Below are 23800 nucleotides of genomic sequence, written 5' to 3'. Positions count from 1 at the left end.
CGTGCGATTAAAGTTGCCTCGTTGACTCTGGCTTGCAAATGTATTTAGTTGTGATTTGTTACTTGTAACCGAGTGTACTGTCTCAGGTTAACTGGCTATATTTTCTTATCGGAGTAGTGTGTGTGTCTGTGTGTGCGTGTGCGCGCGCTGTCGTCCGGAGGTGTGTGTGTTTGTGCGCGCGCGCGTTGTCGTCCAGAGCAGGGTTAAGTGCTTGTGTGTGTGTGTGTGTGTGTGTGTGTGTGTGTGTGTGTGTGTGTGTGTGCAATATGTGTGTGTGTGTCTGTGAAAAGAGCAGAGTGAGAAGCTAGGAGATCTCCTCAACTGTTTTTGGAGTTTTTGCTCAATAAAACAGTTAGTCGTCTGAATTTTCAAGTCCATAGTCTGTATTTACATTGACCCACTGGCAGCTAAAATCCACGCCTACACTATCGAGCGTGTATGAACTGTGATTACTTTTATATTACTGATTAGCTGTTTGGCATTTCACTCTCTGACTGAAGGCAGTCGACCAATCGCAACAGGCTGTCATTGGTCCAATCAGCGCAGATTAGCTTCGCGCTAAGGAGGGGTTTGGAAACAAATGAATCACTGGACGATTCATACGGGAGTCGCTGGGATAATTAGGTAAAAATAAATGCAGATTATAAGACCACGAAAGTGTTTTTTTTGACCTTGCATGCATATTAAACTGTTGTTGGAGACCCTTACAACCAAGATATGACCCTATTTCATGTATAATATGGGCTCTTTAAAGGATCAAATGTGACAATGTTTTGCTGAAAAAAAAGTGAGCTTTGAGTGGGAATAATAATAATTTGAGTTGCAATAACATTTTGTGTCACTAAAACAGTTATCATTTTGTTAACTCTTAAACTAGCCGAAAGTAATATTGGGCCCTGTCCATGCAAACACTGATATTTTTAAAGCTGCAGGGTTTTTTTATGCAGTTTTTATTGAAATGTTTCATGCAATGATGGTTAATGGCAACCAAAACTTAAAAATATTTTATTTTGTGTTCCACAGGGGGAAAAAGTCACACAGACTTGAAACACTGTAAGAGTATGAGTATGTTTTTGGCTGATCCATCACTTTATTCAGTTTTCTTTCTTTATTCAGCAAGGTTATTAAAGAAAGATTCACTGCTGAAAAACCTGCCATATTGGATTCTATCCTCTTAGACTAAACCTCCAAAAAAACTGAACCTGGCAACAGTAACTTGGCATCATTTATAGTGTCACTACCAGCTTATTTGCAAATACTGTCATATTTCACACATGCCGGAAAGTCTTGGTCAGCAATCTCAACGGTTTAGTGAAGATGTGATACCTGCTCACACATGTGCTCTCGGTCTGATTTGTGTAAGTATGATATTCATTCATTTACTTTTTGTGATTAGTCACAGTCACGCAACGTTACACATGCATTCATAGTTAAAGAGTCTTACATGTGCACAGTGTGGTTACTCACCAGGTGTGTGTGTGGACCTGATAGCGGTATAAATGATCCACTAGGCCGTGTTTGCTGGCAGGAAGAGCTTTGTATCCTCCATGGACGTATATGGAATGTGAGGAGCTGTCATAAATGCTGCTGTGGCCATATCCTCCCTGCACCAGCGCCCCATTTGTCTCTGCCACCGACCAGGAGTTAGTGCCTGACAAAGAGTTAGACTTTACTCTCAGATTCCAATATGTGTAATAAATGAATGAATGAATGAATGAATGAATGAATGAATGATTGAATGAATGATTGAATGAATGAATGAATAATTGCTGAAATCCATTAAACATTTTTTCAGGATTAGAGATTTGAAATAAAGATATTTTATTATATACATATAATAAATAGTATAATATATATAACCACTTACAACCAATAGAATTGTAGAATTAATCCAGAAAATAGAATAAACGAATGAATTAATGAACAAATGTACTACAAAAAAATACAGTGGTGTGGATGCATGTTTGTCACACTTTATTGTTTCAGAAAATGGTATTTAAGCATGAACCGCATTTGTAAGGTCATGTTACAGCATCTCAAATGGATACGGTTCAGGACTTTGACTAGGCCATACCAAAGTCTTTATTTTAAATAACATTATTACAACATTCAGAAGTGGACATGCTGGTGTGCTTTGGATCATTGTCCAGCTGCAAAACCCAATTTCGCTTTAGCTTGAGGTAACAGATGGCCAGACGTTCTCCTTCAAGATATTTTGGTACGCAGCTAAATTCATGGTTCCAATTATGACAGTCTTAAGTCTTCAAGGTGCTGAAGCAGCAAAAGTCCCACGTCATCACAATACAACCACACACAGTTGGAATGATGTAATTTTTCTGAAATGTGATATAACATTTATGCCACACAAAATGGGACACATAACTACAAAACGTTAAATTTTTGTCTTAACGGTCCACTGTATTTTTCCAAAAGTCTAAGAAAACATCAAGATGCTTTCAGGCAAAACTGAGATGTCTATTTTGTTTCCCCCTTTATAAAAACCTTCATTTTAAAACTGCATGATGTGTTTACTTGTGTTTCCTTTAACTAATATTTAAATTTCATTAAGGGGCAAACAGTTTTTCACAACATTGGAATCTTAATTATAGTTAATCATAAATTGTGCTACTTCAAAAGTGAGAACCACGATAATAGAAAATGTATGTTTTTCTTTATGTATTTTATTATCTTTCACGTATTTATTGTATTTTATGTATTTATTGTCAACGTTGCTAATAATATTGTTTTGTGTTTGGAGTATGTCTGTATTTTGCACTGTCTGGAGGCAGCACCCAAGCTTTTTACTCGTCATAATACATGTGCTGCTTTTAATGTGCTTTGTGATTTTGATTTGCGATTAGAGCGAGAGAGTGGTGGGATTAACAAATGGAAGAATTCACGGAAGAACTCATGGAAGACCTCATGTCGGCAACCGCTGAGATCATGTGAGCATTGGTGGTTCAGTGGTAGAATTCTCGCCTGCCACGCGGGAGGCCCGGGTTCGATTCCCGGCCAATGCAGCAGTGTTTTGCTTATGTTGTATGTGTATATAATTGATTTAATATATATAACATTAACTAAAGTAATACATTTAGGCAGAGATTGTTTTGGCAGTCTGGCTACATCAAACATGCTGACATCAGTCTGACTAAGACAGCGGCTAGTTGCTCTTTGGTGGAACATCTGCCATGAATTACACGACTCTACAGCTATACAAAAACAATGAATTCAAAGGTTAAGCAGCGTGACTTTCACAGTTTCTCTGCATTGTTACATCACAGCTTTTTTCACAAAAAATTCTCTTCAAACATTGCATCACTCTAATTTCCTCAAGTTCTTTGTGTCATCAAGTTCACAGGAATGCAGTGTAGTGCAATTGCCATCATTCTCACCAACTCTAATAAGCTCACATATTCATTTAGAGAGTAAGAACAGAAGAAAGCGAGAGCATCAGAAAGAAAGATTTAAGTGGAGTCTCAACAGAGCTCAGACACATTAATCATTGTTCAATTCCAGACAGTGCAGTTCAGGTACCACCACTTCTTAATGACCTGAAGCATGAGTGTGAGTTTGAGTGGGTGTGTTTTCGTGACAGAGAGTGGAGCGAGTCGACTAGAAAATACCGATGAAAGAAAAGAAAAGCGGAAACCTTCACTTTAATGAGTCTGGCCATGTCAACACACCATGTCATGGCTAAATGCTGCGCTAGCATCATGTTATAACACACTGCCATCTGCTGGAAGACAGAGGTACTGTCAGCTTTTTGTCATCAGTATAACTACATTTTACAGTGGTTTTGATTCTTGGTTAGTTTGGTCAAGAACAAATAAGAAGATGATATATTTACTTCTGCTTCCCTTAGCGAATGCAATGTTCAATCTGGTCAGTGATGGCATCTTATCAGTCGGAATCTCATAAGGATTAAGCAATATGTAAAAGTTTGATCTGTACTACAGATTTGTGCCTTATCATTGTTGTATTTTTGACATAAATTCCTGTTTTGGGTTTGTTTAATTGGGATTCTGATGGTGGTGTAATGGTGGTGCAGTGGGTCGCACAATCGCCTCACTGCAAGAAGGTTGCTGGTTTGAGTCTCGGCTGGGCCAAGTGGCATTTTCTGTGAGGAGTTTGCATGTTCTCCCTGTGTTCGCGTAGGTTTCCTCTGGGTGCTCTGGTTTCTCCCACAAGTCCAAACACATGCGATATAGGTAAATTGGGTAAGCTAAATTTCCATAGTGAATGAGGGTTTATGGCTGTTTCCCAGTGATGAGTTGCTGCTGAAAGGGCATCCGCTGCGTAAAACCTATGCTGGATAAGTAGGCGGTACATGGGCGACCCAAGAATAATATAGGGGCTAAGCTGAAAAGAAAATAAAGGAATGTACTGATGGCAGCATATTTACTTATTCAATTTAACCACATTCAATTTACAAACAGCTGCTACAAGACTCAGGAAATATGCACTACAAATCACGTATGTAAACATCATGTACACTTAAAGTCAGAACTATTAACCCTGTTTATTTTCCCCCAAATTTAACAGAGAGAAGATTTTTTTACACATTTCTAAACATAATAGTCTTAATAACTCATTTCTAATAACTGATTTATTTTATCTTTGCCCTGATGACAATAAATAATATTTTACTATATATTTTTCAAGACACTTCTATTCAGCTTAAAGTGATATTTAAAGGCTTAACTAGGTTAATTTGGTTAACTAGGCAGATTAGGGTAATTAGGCAAGTTATTGTATAACAATGGTTTGTTCTTGACACTATCGGAAAAAAATCTAGCTTAAAGAGGCTAATAATAACATAAACATATTATTTAGTAGTACTTACGAATCTTGTACTCCTGGACGTGGCTGAGATAGCTGTAAATAGGTGAATAGCCAAAAAGCACCACCATAATGGGCTCTCCATTTTTATTATCCACTATATGAGCAGTATGTCCCTCAACGGCAAACTGTTGAGCCTGAAGGCCAGGACTGGGTGTCCTGAGGGACCAAGTTCGACTATGTGTATCAAACAGCCACAGCTCATCTGTTACATTCCCAAAACCTGCCTCCAGCTTCCCACCAAACATGTAGATGACATCCTGCAAAATGAAGAGAAATTAACACACTGTAAGTCCTTGTGCAAGCGTATGAAGCATTGCATCACCTCAGGCAGAGCAAATGTTGGACACCAATTTTCAAGCATCACAGGAGCACACATTCCCCAGCATAAACAGCCAATCAATACAATGCATCTATATAGAAATCAGTGGAGAAATGATTCAGGCCTAGTGACACTGCTTCACCTCTTTCACTAATAAAAATATGACTCCAGCTGGAGCATACAAGAAAACAAATTTTTACTATTATCTTCTTGAGATGGATATGAGCTGATACTGAATCAAAGAGAAAAGCAAGTAAAGTAAATCCTACAAAAATTGTAAGTGCTGTGTTATTCATTGGTGAATAATTAAATTGCTTAATAAAATGTTTGAGGGTGATATGTGCATGATTTCTGAAAGATCATGTGACAATGAAGACCTGGCAGCTGGAAATTATGAAAACTTTTTTTCTGAACAAACATCAAGATTCAGTTGAAACAACAATTTGGAATCTTCAGTTAACCAAACTGGCATGTCTACAGGCTGTTAGAAGAAACTGGAGTGCCTGGAGTAATCCCATGCTGACAGTAATTTACAGCATGAGCATTGGTGGTTCAGTGGTAGAATTCTCGCCTGCCACACGGGAGGCCCGGGTTCGATTCACGGCCAATGCAACAAGATTTTTTAATATCTCACATCAACCAACAGAGATTTGAATAAACAAAATTGTATATAAGAGGAAAAAAATGTGCCCCTATTAGGCATAGAACGATAATCATTTTCAAGGTATACCGCAGTTTGGAAAAATCAAGGTTTTAAAGTCATTAAAACCTTCTGTTATGCAGCTCCTAAGGTATATAAGAATTTTATTTTGTTGTTTTGTTGTTTTTAAGGACAACAGTATCTCCAACAGAAAAGATCTCCTAAGATGTTTTTAAAACTAATGAAGACAGCAGAAAACATCTTTTTACCACTAAATCCATTAATCTGAGATGTTTTGAAATGTATGTTTTAAAACTGGAAGAAACTTTTTACTGATGTCAAACATTTGAATAGTAGAGTATATTATTATATTGCATTGCCCTAATAAAAGACTTATATATGTATTTTGCCAGCATGACTTATGTTTGATGTTATCATTTAACGTAAATGCAAACATGGAAAAAGAACACAAATTCACGCAGGAAAGAAAAAGAAAGCACTATATACAAATATCAGAACAATAATATAATATAAAATTTTTCAAAATGCAAACATGGCTAATTAAGCCTCTGTGGCCAAACAAACGCTCTTTTTAATTTTTTTATAACTGCTAATAAGCAAACATAAAACAACAACAAAAACATTTAATAACCCCTTTTAATAGATATAAAAGTATAAAAGAACAGAATCCAGGGAAAGAGAAAATAAGGAGAGAAAAAAAGGAAACGAGATGATTAAAAAAAGAAACTGAGACAGCACAGGTAATGAAAGCAAGAAGTCTTAGAGTAGAGAAAATGTAGAAGTGTAAACAAGTGAAAATATGGGTGAAGAAAAACATGCAGGTAGAATTCTCGCCTGCCATGCGGGAGGCCTGGGTTCGAATCCCTGCCAATGCAAATTAGCTTTTTAACATCTCACTTTAAGCCCACAAAACTGAGAGAATTTTATTTTTATTTTTTTTATTCTGACCGATGTTAGCCAATACTAACAGTGGGTATTACACTGACCTATAAAATGAAATTCCTCAAAGAAAATTGTTTATTTTTTCATTTTATATGTTTAAAAAAGACATTTAATAATTCCTTTTTAAGGATTTGGTAGTTGTAAGATGTATGAATATAAAATATAAATAAAACATTTAGAGTATAAAAATTATTTGCTACTGTAAATGTAAAATGTGTGTTGAAAATGTTATAATTATGATTTAGATTTAAAGAAATAAAGACACCATAATTATCAGACATAGCATTATAATATAACATTTATAAAACTGAAGAATAAAGTGGAGAAACACAAATGAGTGCCAGAAGTGTTTTAGTGGCTGAAAGTATATTGCATCAGTAGTGGTTTAGCACTACCATTGAGAACGAATTAGATCAGTTTAGGACTATTTAGCTAAACGCGGAAAGGGTTCAATACTGAGTAATGCAACATTGCTTTTTAACATCTGACATCAAGTGCACTAGTCTGAGAGACTACTTTCAAAAACATAATAAATGGCACTGAAAGCAAACATGTAGGTATAAATTATAAATCCACTCTAAAGATGGTTCTTTGAAGGTTATTTGCAGACATAAATAATTCTATTTTTCGTCCAAAATAACTATTTTATGCTTATTCTTCATGTCCCATCAATTTGTTGTTAAAATATGTAACAGACAAAGCAGTTTCAGCTCATTGCTGGTTTACTGGAGTACCAAAAAAGAACCAAAGAACCAATTTGGTAGTTTAGAACCATGTTTCCTAACGGTGTACTAACCCAAAAAAAACAGTATGTACAGTGGACTTTAAAAATATTATTTTTGATTTAACAACCGCCAATTTATTAACTATTTAGTGAAAAAAAGGTATGTAAACATAATGTCAGAAAAAGAAACTTTTTTAAAAATTATTTTTAGGTAGAAAATGTTTACTTGAAATTACACAGAAATGGCTACAGCCATAAAGTAAAACAAGCATTCATTTTAATATCAAATACACAAAATAAAAAAAAAAGTTAAACTGGTGTTATATTAAAAAATAATAATAACAAGGGGCATATATATATATATATATATATATATATATATATATATATATATATATATATATATATATATATATATACACACACACACACACACACACACACATACATTTACATATATATATATATATATATATATATATATATATATATATATATATATATATATATATATATATATATATATATATATATATATATATATACCTTTTTAAGCATACACAAAAATGCCAAATTAAGACCGCAGTAATGCACAAATTTGAAAGAGCGCCACAAGAGTGTTAGTGGCCAAAAGTATATTGCATCCGTAGTGGTTTAGCACTACCATTGAGAATGAATGGAGCAGTTTGGGGTCTTTTTTCCTAAAATCAATCTCACAGGATTCAATGCAGGTGGCTTAATTAATAATTAATTAATAATTAATTAATAATAAATATTATTCTAAATTCTACTTGATTTTTTATTGTATTGATTAATATGAAATACGTGGAAACATATATTATTAAATATTTAGGCATACGTTGTCACAAAAAAAGAACTTTTGAAAGTTAAATTTTTAGGTTGAAAATAATGAGTGCTCTATAAAGAGCACTGTGTTCAGTTGTCACTGTTTATGCTTTCTCCTATTAGTTTGTACTACAGAATGTCTATTGTTCCTTGCTAGATTCTACTTGTTAAGCAAGTAGGCTGTCGTTAAATTGGATACAACCATTATAAGCCAAGCTTATATTTTAATATCACAATGTTAGGATTTGGCTAAAATAAAGAAAAAAATTTGTTGCATTGGCCGGGAATCGAACCCGGGCCTCCCGCGTGGCAGGCGAGAATTCTACCACTGAACCACCAATGCTCACTGGATAAATTGTTGTTGTGTTTTGTGTCAGCAAATGAATCTGCACAGCTAAGATAGTGCATTCAAGAAGTCTTAGAGTAGAGAAAATGTAGAAGTGTAAACGAGGGAAAATATGAGTGAGGAAAAAAAAAAAAAAAACTTGCAACGATGAAGAGAACACACTCCACGCTCCACCACAAACACACTTCAACTTAATGCATGAGCATTGGTGGTTCAGTGGTAGAATTCTCGCCTGCCACGCGGGAGGCCCGGGTTCGATTCCCGGCCAACGCAACCTAATTTTTTTTTCTTTTTCAAGCATTAAAACATTATTGTTAAATATCAATTGAGAAATGGCTCTCATTGACTACTTTTGTGACAAAAAAGAAAAGGAACTACTTCAAATATTTTTGAAACAAAGCTAAACCATAATTCAACATTTCATCAAGTACTAACGGCTACTAAACACAAACTGTTTATCAATCACAAATGGAAAACTTAACCTCTAAGCTAAAATATTAAATCAACTGTATATAGTTACACTCAAAGTTTATATAGAATAAAAAATAATAATAAATAATATAACACTTTAAATAGCAGTAGATTCAAAACCGGTCCAGCTTTTATAATGGTCACAATTTATATTATGATGCCCTTGTTACAGTATAACTCTACATTTAAGTACTTTTTTTTCATTCAAAGTAATAATAATAATAATCAATTAATGTACGTACTTTCTGGTTAGGATGAAGTTTAGTTGCATGTAATTATGCATATTTTTTACTGTTTGCTATTACTTTAGTACTGTAAATACAAGTAAAATGAGACCAGAACATTGTATTTTTTCAAATTCCAAACATTGGTAGGCACTATTGCAACACAACACAAACATTCAATGGTGAAATATATAAAACTCAGCATAAGAAGCTAAACCTGTAGCATTATGGACAATTGACCAGGGAGGCATCTTCTCAATTGTAAATCCCTTATTTAGCATATCAGCCACAAGACAGTCTGTTGAAACACTCACAGCATTGATATACAAATAGACTATGCTTACTTTGTGAAGAGCAAGAGAGTGTCCATAGCGCTGTAGGGGTCCACCATTGATTGGCACTACATCCCATGTGCTGCTCTCTAGATTATAACTACAAAACCACAGAAAAAATAAGCAGTGGAAGATAACATCTGCATATTACCAAAAAACTGCTTATGATATCACCAGCGTGTAACCTACTTCATAACCATCTGAAAGGAGCTGTAATTGAAGGTAAAGCCTCCAATAACCCACATCAGCTTCCCATGAACCACTGCTTTATGGGAAGCCCGACCAAGTGACTGGCCATCAGGCTTCACATTAGGCAGGAACCAGTAGGACTCAGCCGAAGGAACCTTTAAAGAGCAGTCGGGACCTGAGATGGAAAAGAAATGTCAGATGAGAGACTAAACTTTAGAGAAGTATGTGTTCACAGGACCTGCATGAAAGTGATACACTCACTAATAAGTCAAAGTGGCCCTGTTTACATAATACACATGATTTTGGTTGATTAGATCACAAAAAAAAGAAAACACATTTCCACACATTTAATCGGTCTCTTTTGTCCAATAAACATTTTTAAAAATTAAAATATGTAGTAAACACAATGTTAACATTTTGATTAAAAAAAAAAAAAAAACATTGTCATAAACACATTAAATTAGGCCTGCACGACGTTGGAAAAATCTGATATTGCGATAGTTTGTTTCTCTGCGATATATATTGTGATATGAATACAATTTAACCAGATAGCTTAAATAGATCTATTTGAAAAGAAATCGATTAGGGTGACTTTTGTAAGGACGTGAATTATGTATACAAAATAATAAACAAATTGCAAGCAAATATTATAACAGAGCAACAAAAAAGTTAAATAAACTTTATAGTTTTTCCATAAAGTCAAACAGTATTCAGGTACAGAATTTGAATGATGACATGTAAAATAACACTGTAGTCTTCATTGTAATATTTCAGTAATATGTTGTGTCCCAATGCTTTAAACTCTCTTGAAATGTGTTTAAAACATATGGAAATAATAAAAATTCACTATTATGTTTATACTTTGCAATGACTCCACAAATATCATGTATTCTTAACTGTTGTGCTATAATAGCAACTCAACATTGCATATCTTGCGATGTGACTATTGCCGTAACACACATTGCGATATCAATACTGAAACAATATATTGCGCAGCCCTACTATAAATTACTGCAAAAAAGCAGTGTTTGAATACATATAAAACAATCAAATGCTGCCACCTACTGGCAAGTAAAAATATCTCAGAAAAAAACGTGAGGTTGGGCTATAGGAGTCAATTTAAACTTTAAACTAATACAATCTCATTATTTTTATTACTATTAGTTGAGTATATTATTCATAATTAGCATGGCTATATTTTATAGCATGTGTGTCCAACCTTCCCTGTTCCTGGAGATCTACCTTCCTCCAGATTTTCGTTGCAACCCTTATCAAACACAACTGCCTGTAATTATCAAGTGCTGTTCAGGTCCTAATTAATGGGTTCGGGTGTGTTTAATCAGAGTTGGAGCTGAACGTTACAGGAAGGTAGATCTCCAGGATCAGGGTTGAGCACCCCTTTTTTAAAGCATACATCAGGGGAGTCACAACTCGATCCTGGAGAGATGGTGTCCTGGAGAGTTTAGCTCCAACCCTAATCAAACACACCCAAACAAGTTATTGAAGCTCCTACTAGATATACTAGATACAACATCTTGTTGAACATGCATCATATAATGAACCAACAATATCATTAAACACCAGCAGATGGCACTATTGCCATGAAATAGGAGCCTCGTTTGCTGCATCCGAAAGCTGAATAATGATGCCTCCACAGACAGCATTTGAAGGTTAGAAGTGTGTCATACATAGCAGTTTATAAGTGTGTCATTTCCAAACTTCTACTCAAAAAAGCTTTTTACATTTCAAATGTTTAACCCTGGGTCATTCAAAATAGGTGTCACTGTTTCAAATGGCAGGGCTCAACAATACGGACTGCCTGATGGCCCTGGGCTAGCGTGCAAGCGGCTCAGACAGGATCATTACTAGCCCAACAGGACCAATGCTGGCCCGTCACTAAAGTTTACTTTGCCTGCAACTATTTGTCAATTGCGTCAAATACACCCTTAGAATTGAGAAACAGTTTTAGCTTTTAAGCCTTTAAATGCTACCTTCTCTGTAATGTTGTAAACACCATATTTCTATTCGGTTCCTCTTATGTGCTTGGGTGTTGTAAGCACATTTTTTTCCCCCCGTAACAACCAGTACTGCTAAATGACGATAACAACAGAATTATCAGGCTAAAGGAAAACATCCATTTCTAATGTCTTGGAAGCAGACATCTACAACACACACACACAAAAAAATGAAGTGATGTTTGCACAGTCAGTTTAACTTTTGTTAAATAATTTAGAACTGCAATAAAACACCTGCACATTTTCCATACTGCTCTTTTATATATATATATATATATATATATATATATATATATATATATATATATATATATATATATATATATATATATGACTAAGTATTTTCTTATTGCTCACTCCTGGAGATCTACTTATTGCTCATATATATATATATATACACACAGGGCTTTACATTAACTTTTTTGATCACCAGCCGCAGTGGCTAGTAGTTTCTCAACGTTACTAGCCACAATTTTGTTATTAGGAAAATATTTTATATGCATAAATATGACTTTGACATGCTAAAATTACTTGATTTAGATTTTGTGTTATGTCCACATGCCTTCTCATTCATTTCACATTTTGTGTGCCGTGTATGAGCAAATGGGTGATGGTTTCATTCAAATGACTTTTCAGAACTCAAAATTAAGGATTTACCTAATTTATCTCTGACCACACCAAACAAAAATTATTTCTAAGTCACAAATTTTAAATGTGTCAAACAAGCTAAATATAGCTGTATACTATACTTTTTATTTAACAAAATATTTATTTTTAAAAACCAAAGAAAAGCAATTGACTTTTAAAAATACTGTGTGAAAATGGAAGGATAAAGGCCAACTAATAATCTGTTCAAAGCGAAAGCAACCGGTGCTGCTTATGCCTAGATCAGACTGCGTGATTTTAGCCCCGATTTAGACTCGCCGACAGGTTTTGAGAAATCGCCGACAAATGCCTGAAATCACAGGCAAATCGCTGCTCGTGCACGTGAGTGACAAACACACAGTATGAACGATCGAAGACGCGATCTGAGAGAATCGGCGATGAGTCGCCGATGCCTGTGAGATATTTGGCGTGCTAAATATCTGGAGCTGTCTGCGATTCAAATCATGCCGTGTGAATTGAGTTTTGACTGAAAATAACATCAGCCATCGCCTACAGCCAATGAGAGAGCGGCATTCACTTGTGTGTGCGTGTGTGTATACTTGCTGCAGGCCAGCGGGAGACTGGGGGAGAAGTTAAAAGCGCTCTTTTTCGGTTTATTTGGACCCAAGAAATGGAGGGAAAACAAGTGGAGGTTTGACAGGACTCAGGAGCAACCGTGTCTGTTTGACGTTTCATACAGAAAGAAATTAGTTTATAATCAACGTTGAGGAGAAATGGCTAATTCCCTTTAAACCCAGGTGAGCAAACATGTACATGACCTACCCCATTAAAGGCTTCTTTCTCATTATGTAGTTAATAACAAAAGATATACTACATGTTTTTGGCTGTGAGACGTAGTTTGGACGAAGTTGTCGGCGATTCTCCCTATAGTAAAGTCATGCAATGTGAATGTCCATGTCGCCGAACCATCTTGCAGTGTAAACAAAGCAGCGACGAAACGCTAGCCCAGATAGTCATGCAGTGTGAAAACATCTGTGACACGACTAGTTTGAAAATCATGCAGTCTGAACTCAGCATTACAAAAAGACATATTTGGAGCTCTTGAAATCAGCAAGACTGTGTGCATTAGCACTACTTTTTTGCCAGACTATTTGAAAGAGATCCGATCACAGTTGGGTTCCAGGCACGCGTGCTTCAAGGAAGGAAACAGTCGCGCGCATCACATCAGCTGTTAGCGCGAGTGATTATCATCTCATTCGGTATTCATCAGCTTTCATCTGCTCGCGCGAATGCAATTATTTTTTTTTTGTTAGTCGTGCTGTTTCTCCATTCTAAGGTCACATTTGCACGCATATTGGGTCATTCTTATAGTCGAACCCTGCTTTTAAGAAAACCACAATTTCAAAATTATTTTCAACCAGCCAAAGTGGCTAGTGGGAGTGACTGTCTAACCCGCCAAAGCAGAAATCTGCCCGCATTTGGCGGGTGTTAATATATATATATATATATATATATATATATATATATATATATATATATATATATATATACACAACATTATGCAGACAATGTATTCTTTGCACACATTGTGAAAAATAACTGCCATCTCACCTTGCCAACTGTCATTGCAGACACAGAGCTTTTCTCCAGTGAGGTCGCAGTATCCACGATCAGGACTGCCACAGTCATCCCAGCAGTAGCGAATATCACAGGCCTCACCTTTCCAGTACCGCTCACACTCACAGTAAACACTGCTGGAGATTGAGTTACCCGTGGTGCACCTTCCATGACCCGAGCAGTTATTAGGACAAGAGTTGATCCTAAAAAAACACAGCAGTACAAAGTAATCAGAAAAAAAAATTATGAAAGAAAATAAATTGCACAGGAAAAAAAAATACTGAACACATGAAGAAAGGCAGTGAAAGCCCAGACAGCAGTTAGAAGGCAACCTTTTGTAGTTAGAAAGCAACCTTCTGGTTTTTGTCATTGTAAATGAATATTATCTGCTTCAGCCCAACATCTACATTTCCAGGAAGATTAAGATGAATCCAGGGTGGACATTTCAGCTAGACAATGATGTAATGATGACACGTTGCAGTACATCAGTACTTTCTCCTTGTGTAAATCCATTGTTATTACATATGACTCATTTTTCAGATTTTTGTTTTCTTCTATTTTTACATTTGTATCGTTTGGGTTTTTACCAAAATCTGGGTGAACTCCATGTCAACAGCTCCTATTAGAAATAATATTCCCAGGAAAAAAAACATGACGTGTTCAATACTTATTTCCCTCACTGTATGTATTTACACATATACACATGTACAATCCTCACAAATAATACCATATACCATCTAGCAGTACTCACGAATAAAAGATGTTGAATCCTGTGAGATTGTAGGCAGCGTCACTGAAAAAGTGCAACAATGCGTACCCAGATGTGGTCACAACTTCTGGGATGGTTTCATTTCCTTTCGTTTCTGGGACAACCAGGCCACTAGACATGCAAGAAAACAACACACAGGCCCTTTTTACATACGGTGGTAAGATACAGTTTTTTTTTCAGTCTGTTGTTTATATGTGAAATCCCTTAATACACTTGTAAATGTGACTGAAATATTATGTGCTTGTACAATTTTGTACGGTGGCTGAGAGAGCTTAATGCTAGGGATGAGCAAATTTCCTGTTAATCGACAGGTGACAACACCAGTAATACCAAAATCACCTTGGGGGTGGGGGGTTCCTGTTTTCCTCTTTTTTCTGCTTTTAAATAGCGTATAAATGTGTGCGTATAATACTTTCGCTTTTAGTTTTGCAGGAATTGCCAAGTGATACAGTTCAATAACGTGGTGCGCAGTATGACTATTGACCAACACCTCCCAGTAAGTTTACAAACTGCATACACTACAGCTCTGGTGTGTTATGTTTTAAATGCCAGCGAGACATGCTACACTTAGTTTTTATTGTAAAATAAACATTATATCCCAGTACACAGTAAAATAATATTTATTAAATGGCTTGCCTATTGGCGGCATATAACCGTTAAGCTTAAATAGGCCAAACATATTTTTATTAAAATTCAAAACACATTAATACAAACTAGCCACTCTTTGAATTTATTAGTTTCCGTACATGTTTTATCAAACAAAAAATGCAATGAATTGTTTATTTTGGTTTACATTTCATTACAATTAATATAATCATTAGGCGACACAACTTTAACATAACATTGGCTCTGATTGCGTTTTTACAGATATTCTACAAATAGACTTCTTGACTCAAAGACATTTATGCTTGTTAATTTCAGTGCTGTATTTTGACAGATTTAGAATTTTATCACTTCAGTGATAAAATACGCACACACACATACAGGATACACTCTTGTTGGCCTATTAATCATTGATTTTTTAACATTAAACGCATAATAATCAAGTGCAAAAAAGAAGTGCTGAACTTGTGAAAAAATTATTACTCCAGTTGCCACAATAGTTGCTTTGTTTCTCTGCAGTTGGCTTATAAATGGAGCGGCATTGCTAAATTAATCTTGTTTTAATAAAAAATAAGTTTATTTATTATTAAACATTGTGAGATGATGATTGCGTAATTTTTAAAATGAGAGTATGCGTTGCATATTTATGGCTATTGATCTTCTCTACCCGCGACCCACCCATAGTTAAACATCAAGTAGGTGCGTTGAAGGTGCGTGTATAAACTGCATTTCCTCCAGATGCTACCACCTTTGTCAGGCAAAGTTTGCAGATTGTCTCATTAACGTTTTCAGGTTCTCTTTTTGCATTTGGTTTGAACCCAAAATATTGCCAAACAGGCGCTTTTGCATTGCATTTTGACACTAAATGGTCCACCATTTTATTTCTGAAGTTTCTGTAAATTTGACTCTTCTCCTTCTCCTCGCATGATAAATGAAATATGACGTATTGTAGCTATGTTCAGATTTTAATTATAGTGCATACTCTCGTCCTAAGTAAATGTTTTAGAATTTTAATTTCCATTTAATTCAAATAAATATTTAATAATAATAAAATTTAAAAAAACTAACTAAAAAAACAAATGTGTGGACGGTTTCACCGGTGTTGGGTCTTAAAACCGGTAACACCGTCAACAATGATCTTCATCAGTTTGACAGCACACGTGTTGCAAATTGGTCACAACACAAACAACTGAAGAAACACGCTGCAAATTGGTCACGACGCTTGCAAATATCCACGTAGCACAACGGAAATGTTTCAAGGGGACCCAAAAACATGACAGACCCTGCTGAGATAGTCTGCTCGATTGCTGGATGCACATATGCCAAACAAACCGCGCTAAAGTTAACAGTTAGCTAGGAAACATGTCAGGTTCTGAAACAAAAATCTAGGTGTAAAAGCACCCTAAATCCTGGTTTATACTTCTGTGTCAAGTGACCGGCGTAACCCGCGGCGCATGCAGCGACGTAGCTGTGCATTTATACTTCTGTGCGCAGTCTCTGTTGGTCTGCATTAACACTTTCGAAACGCTAGTTGGCAGTGAGGTGTTTATGTTCCTCTGTGTCGAGTTTCTTCGCTGCTGTTTTGTTTTTTCTGAATGCTTCCTGAATGTACAAGTGGCTCAAACTCGCTCATGTTAAGGCAGGAACCGCCGGACATGCAACATCTTTAACTATGCGGTAAAAACGAAACAAAACTTAGTTACATTTTTGAGAGGTGCATGTCAGCGATGCAGACGGCAACGGAGTAGGTATATGCGTCGACGCGTAGGCTGCGCCGTAGCATACGCGTGCGTTTGACACAGGACACATCAGCTTCTAGGGATCACCACCTGAATGAGGTTGTCTCAGCTCGATCAAAACAAACTCTGGAGCGGATCGATTGTAGTGAGAAAGTAATACGATCCGAGCCCGGCTATATCACAGTATATGGATATAGCCATATGATTATTGATATGTAATAGGCATACGCTATGCGTTGCGTGTCAAATACGAAAGTGAAAGCATGCTGAACTATTAACGAGAGTTGTTTATCCGTTAGGAAAATTGACTGAACAGCAGTCTGGGTTTATTTGTTATTTCTCTCTCTTATAAAGCCTATAATGCATAATTCTAGCCAACAGCTATGTATGAAAAAGTCTTACTTCTGATTTATATCTGGTGACGATGTGTGTGGTTGTCATCATTTAAAATTAAAGCACAGCTTTTCGCTTATGTCTTATTACTCATCATCATAAATGAAATAAGGACACATGACAGCTGAGCGGGACTCTGCAAGATAAACTGTGACACTCTTACCAGAGTGAGGAGAGTTTACTCGCACATGACTTGAGCTAACGTTATTTTGGTCCGTTTAGAAACTTTGCCATGTAAAAGCAACCCACACCAAGAACAAAGTGCAACATTGTAACAATTTTAATCTTTGTTTCGGAACAAAACAATCAATATACAGGTGTGAAAACACCCAAAGTATATAAAAATAAAGAGAGAAGTAAGCACTTAACAGTTAATATTCACCGCATGCAAAGCTAGCCGCCATCTTAATGTCGGTTAACGTGTTTAAAACGCTTGTCTGTCTCTTCACAAGACGTTTTCAAAAAGTACAGATTAGCCTTTAGTACCCACATAACCTTACCTCTGTTTAGAAATTGTTGGACACAAGTGTTTTAGGTGTAAATTACGATCAATGACTGTGAGGTAGAAGCGCCATTGAAACTGATGCGTTGCCTTTCTTACCCCATGCAGAGAAAGTCACGTGTAAGGACGACGGCAGGTGTTTTTCAGCCACCGGTAAACTTCCGGTAAAAGGTTAACATTGATATATTGTGTATATATATTATAACCTTTTATAAGGTTCCCTTTACAGCATGATGTTGTACTGTAATTATATTATAATCAGTTAAATATACTTTTTTTTTTAAATAGACATGTATTTAGTTGTTCAGGAGAAAAAAACAAGATGAAAGAGCAATCACTGTCAGAAGAAACAGACAAGTGCAGAAATTGAATTGAAAATACTGTGTTAAAATAAATAAATTTCCATATTTTAAAAACATGACGCTCAACAATGGGATTTAATTCTGGGCTTTTTGCCCAGTCTGATACCCACTTTATATCATATTTCAATCCGGCAGTGAAGTTCACTGATGTTTAAAGAAATGCAGACCTTAAACACAGTGATTTTTTAAAGGAAGTTTACTGGAAGCGCTTGAGCTGAGTTACTGAAAATGAAAAGGTTCATACAGTATAGCCTATTATAAAGGTAACCAATGTTATAAATTAAAATAGATTTGCTAAACTATGTGCTAAATCTAAGACTTTCCAAAATCATGGGTTTATTTGTTTTTCCAAAACTTTTTCATGCCTGAAAAATTCAGTCAAAATACCATGATTTTCCAGATCTTTTATGACAATGCTACACCACCACTGCTCTGGGGCGTGTCAAATTTAGGGCTAAGCACACCTGTTTTAATCAGGTGGAAGACAGCATGTTTACAAGTTTATCACATAAAAATCACATAGAAATGATCTTATTCATAAACACACAGACATACATTGTTCAAGATGTTGGTGTGAACTGAAAGGGTGAATGAATACATTCTCATTGTAGCCTTCATGTAAGTGATTTCAGCATAGCAATATAGTTTCTTCAAAATATAGTCATAGTTGATTTTTGGAGTTAATCAAAGTGATATTGTTCAGTATACTTTTACAGCTTAGGTTGTAAATTTATGGTTACCCTGAATGTCATTTGATTTTACGATTAAATAACTTAAACAAAAGTCCCCTATAAGCATCTCAAATAGCTGCATGTCCTGTGAACATCACCAATAGCCCAACATCATGGTATCCGGGGGACATTTGCAGAGGCCATTTAGAGGACATCCAGCAGACTTTAGGACAGTAATCTTGAAATATTTAATTTCATGTATCTGTCTGCAATAGCCTGTCCCACTGAATTTAAGAATTTTTCCAAATATTATCTGTGTATGCTATGTCAGTCAGAGGTTTTATTTAGTTTTGTTTCTTTAAATAAGTTTGTATAATGCAATATGGATTATTATTTTTTTTTTTTTTTTTAAATAAGTAGTCCATTCAAGTTTTGTAGAATTTTATTATAGAATGTCAGTCATACTCATTTGCTGTAAACAACCACGGTATGGCACACCTATGTCCCGTGAATGTCTCTGGTATGTCCAGCCACTTTCACATAAACCTTCATACTGCATCCTCCAGACTTCCCACCAATGTCTGTCATATGTGCTCGGGACATCCCTCTAGTGTGGGTGGTACACTCAACATATGACCCAGGGGAACAAATATGTCTACAAAGACCATTTAGGGGACGTCCCAGGGACATATTTTGTTCGCTGGGTGGTGCTCTTGATTCTGAACTATTAAAGTGCACTAGACTTGTGAATTCAACTTGTTCAATGTCCATTTTTTTTTAAATGCCATAAAAATCCCTAAAGGAACAAAGGTCCAGATATAGGACCAGGTACAATTTATTAAAAGGAAATGTTTCTGATTCACGTAGCCTCTGCAAATTCCTCTTTAGATGGCACCTTTATAGCAATGTGTGTGCAGTAGATCGCTCTGATTACATTGGGAAAACCGGCGATCGCTGCAAATTGCGCTTTAATGTTTGGCTTGTCAACTTCATGGTTTGAAAACCTTATATACATGCGAGACATGTGGATGATCCTGTCCCATACAGCTGCCATTGCACGACTCAAAGATACTTTGTAGTGTGCAAGTTAACACAATTGCCTCTAGGAGTCGCCAATGGAAATAAAACAAACACACAAGAAATGCATGCACGCCAGGCATGAAGTTGGCGTGGACCAACGCACATTCTCACGTTCATTTCATTATTAGTAAATCTCAACGTGAGTGTGAAACCTGGTGTACGCAAAGCTTTATGCGTACGCAGTGGTACATGAGGCCCCAGGTCCAAACTATAATGTTTCTCTCTCATCTTCTTGTGATCCAAATCAACCAGAAAATACAACTTTGTGTAAACAAGGCTTAAATATAAATAAGGAAAGACTGACTTCCCCTTGGTTCAAGTTTTAGGACAGCAAACAGCACCAAGAGCAGGACAAAGCTTTCCTGTATCAACCTGACTGTCTGATATTCTTCTAATAAACAAGAGGATAAGCTCAAATTCAGGGCTTCAACACAACAAAGTAGACAACCAGCTGGGACTTTCAGACACACCACAGGACACACAGAATCAATGAACCAGACACCACACATACACACAAGTACACAGCAGGTGTGTCCACACAAGGTCCATCTCATTAAAAAGACATCAGAGTCAACACTTCAGAAGAGGAAAAGGAAAAAAAGAAATAGTACAAGGGTTGAGAATTCTGCTGTTTGAAAGAGGCTTGAAAATAATGAATGTTTCCAATCTATTGTTTATATGAGAATGTGATTATTATTTGATATATTTCTTATACAAACAATATTAATCAATTTTGTAGTAAATAAGAAGCAATGTTGGGTGTAATTAGTTACAAATAGTCCAAATTAGTTGAATTTACTTTTCTGCTAAAGTAAAGTAAGGCATTACTGCTTATTTTTAGATAAATTAATTACAGGTACTAACTAGCCTTAAATATTGTTCATAAATTCAACACTGACTCTCATCTTTCATCAGCTGAATCACAGCTGGGGTTGCCACAGTGGATGAACCGCCAACTACTCTGCCAATTGTTTTTGATTAGTTGATTTAATTAGACATGATGAGTTCCTGACTTTTTTGTTACACTGAAAAAAAAGCCTCTCTGGAACAACGTAAATAAATTATTTCAACTTCGAAAACCTAAAGGAATGAAGTTTTTCCAACCTATTTATTAATGAAATCCATAATAAATTAAGTGGAAACTAAATAAATTATATAGTTGTAACAAGTTGAAGTAATTTGTTTAAGTTTTTACCTTTTGCAGTGTGCACTTTTTATCATGTTTACTAATGCATAAGTGACTTTTGTTTATGGTAATATGAACTTTGTAGGAAAAAAAACAATGATTTTATTCCTGATATGAAATCATTAAAGACATTATTGGCATTTGTGTCAGGGCGTGTGTATTGCAATAGCATTGATTCCAGGTCCACTCACCTGAACACAGCTACCAATGGTGCGTAAATCGAGTCTCCATCAAAGACATACATATGATCCCAGCTGCACTCAGTGGCAAAATGATTAAACCTCAACCTGAGCACAGCGTTTGGGCTGAAATAAAACAGAAAACACATTCATCTGATTCTTAAAAAAGTCTACATGCAATTTTATATTCACAATATCCTCTGATGGAACAAATAAATCATACACTCAAACACTTGTGATAAATAATAAATACAAAATGTACAAAAAAGACTTTAGACTTGATGATACTCACTATCCTTCAATAAGCCAGGTGCATTTAGTCTTGTATTTGTAGTTAACCGGTCCATCAGTGAGTGATCCTGATGACTCTGTCAACCTGAGGAATAAAAAGAGCTCAAAGTGATCTTGATGAAGCAAGAGAGCAAGAAGCAAGAGAGAATGTGGTACAGTACAACATATGTGAATTGACTTGTTACTGTCTTCATGGGACTTAATGCTTGCTTTTATAAAACAGACACCCCAAAATACTCTTATTATGGGTACAATCCTTGCATTAATATGATGCTTTTTTAATAATACAATGCTACTACTAGCAAATTAGTTCCTGACAGTAAAAGTAAACAGCAATAGAATATTCATAAGTACTGATCATAAAACAGAGACTGTACTCATGCCGTTCAGTTTTTACATTTAAACAAAACATTTGAGAGCGTCACGGTGGCACAGTGAGTAGCACAATCACCTCACAGCAAGCCTTGGCTGGGTCCGTTGGCATTTCTGTGTGGAGTTTGCATATTCTCCCCATGTTCGTGTGGACAAAGCCGAAAAGAAAATGAAGGAATGAATGAAACCATTTGAATTTTTACCACATACATATGTATCTGCTCATATTTCAACAGTATTCTTGTAGTTTAAACCAGACTATTTCATGGCATATTGCAGGCATCTACACTCAAAAAAAGATTTGTATTATTAAAAATAAGCAGAATCAACACAATTCTTAAATACTTAATTGTTTTATGTCCAATCTGTTTCAATTTGTAAGAACAATTAGGTTAACAATCAGTTTGTGTTAAGGCAACATGAATGAATTGTGGAATCCAGTAACTTAGTGAGTGAACATACATTTTTTCATTCATTTCCTTTTCCTTCGGCGTAGTTCCTTCACTTATCAGAGGTCGCCACAGTGAAATGAACCGCCAACTTATTCAGCATATGTTTTAAGCAGTGGATGCTCTTCTAGCCACAATCCAGCACTGGGAAACACCCATACATTCTCGCATTTACACGCATACACTCGAACATGGGCTGGAACCAGTGACCTTCTTGCTGTGTGGCGACAGTGCTAACCACTGAGCCACTGCACTGCCGTCAAAAAAAATAAAAAATAAAATAAAATAAAAATAAATAAAAATAAATATATATATATATATATATATATTTATATATATATATATATATATATATATATATATATATATATATATATATATATATATATATATATATATATATTTTTATTTATTTTTATTTTATTTTATTTTTTATTTTTTTTGACGGCAGTGCAGTGGCTCAGTGGTTATATATCAATAGATAAATATATTTATTTATCTATTTAATCAGTGCTTCCTAACTTCATTTCATTTATTTTAAACATACTCCTAATTCAGATTATGACTGCACAATATAATTTTAGCATCGATATTGCAATGTGATTATTCGCAATAGTCACATCATGACAATGTTAAGTCTGAGTTATAATTTTGCATTTTGCATATGTTTTTTTTAAACCTGTGACTGTGTTGGGGGTTTAAAAGTCTTTAGGCATAAGAAATTGTTCCAACTGTAACTTAGACAAATAAATAACGATTAATTCTATTGAATTGTTTATAAAACAATTCTGCACAGTAATTATTTGATTTTTCAATCACTGTATACCAGAATACAGTTCGACTTTTCTGAAACTAATAAAATGTGGTTTATTTAATTTGTATCTTTTTCTTTATTGAATGTATCCGATTATAGATTGTTTCTTATCTTTTATTCATATGCACTCCCTAACAAAATCATTCCAATCAATCTAGAGTGATAAATTCTTTCCAAATAGTTATTAAACAAATGTAGTGAAATTGTATTCCTATCACAATATATATATATATATATATATATATATATATATATA

The 23800-nt window shown here is 35.4% G+C and overlaps 1 protein-coding gene and 4 non-coding genes across 9 annotated transcripts in view; 3 read left to right on the top strand and 2 right to left on the bottom strand.

Moving 5' to 3' along the window:
• The window catches only part of atrnl1a (attractin-like 1a), a 473626-nt gene that overhangs the window by 391461 nt on the left and 58365 nt on the right, over nt 1-23800 (bottom strand). For 4 of the 5 annotated variants that reach the window (XM_073920776.1, XM_073920775.1, XM_073920777.1 and 1 more), the window contains exons 2-9: nt 21911-21994; nt 21631-21744; nt 14886-15014; nt 14129-14337; nt 9897-10071; nt 9720-9807; nt 4844-5099; nt 1468-1651 (exon numbers count right to left, since the gene is read on the bottom strand). In XM_073920776.1, coding sequence (XP_073776877.1) covers nt 1468-1651; nt 4844-5099; nt 9720-9807; nt 9897-10071; nt 14129-14337; nt 14886-15014; nt 21631-21744; nt 21911-21994 — 1239 coding nt within the window. Of the gene's footprint in view, nt 1-745; nt 1652-4843; nt 5100-9719; nt 9808-9896; nt 10072-14128; nt 14338-14885; nt 15015-21630; nt 21745-21910; nt 21995-23800 lie in introns of all 5 variants that reach the window. The other variant, XM_073920779.1, reaches the window with a different exon arrangement.
• trnag-gcc (transfer RNA glycine (anticodon GCC)) lies at nt 2950-3020 on the top strand. The gene has a single exon. It is a non-coding gene; the product is annotated as a tRNA-Gly (tRNA).
• Nucleotides 5703-5773, top strand: trnag-gcc (transfer RNA glycine (anticodon GCC)). Its single transcript has one exon. It is a non-coding gene; the product is annotated as a tRNA-Gly (tRNA).
• On the bottom strand, nt 8607-8677 carry trnag-gcc (transfer RNA glycine (anticodon GCC)). Its single transcript has one exon. It is a non-coding gene; the product is annotated as a tRNA-Gly (tRNA).
• trnag-gcc (transfer RNA glycine (anticodon GCC)) lies at nt 8883-8953 on the top strand. The gene has a single exon. It is a non-coding gene; the product is annotated as a tRNA-Gly (tRNA).

This window comes from Danio rerio, chromosome 13, assembly GCF_049306965.1.
Source record: "Danio rerio strain Tuebingen ecotype United States chromosome 13, GRCz12tu, whole genome shotgun sequence".
In the NCBI taxonomy this organism is placed as follows: Eukaryota; Metazoa; Chordata; class Actinopteri; order Cypriniformes; family Danionidae; genus Danio; species Danio rerio.
Note: the sequence above shows the minus strand (reverse complement) of the source record. Positions and strands in the feature narration are given on the sequence as shown.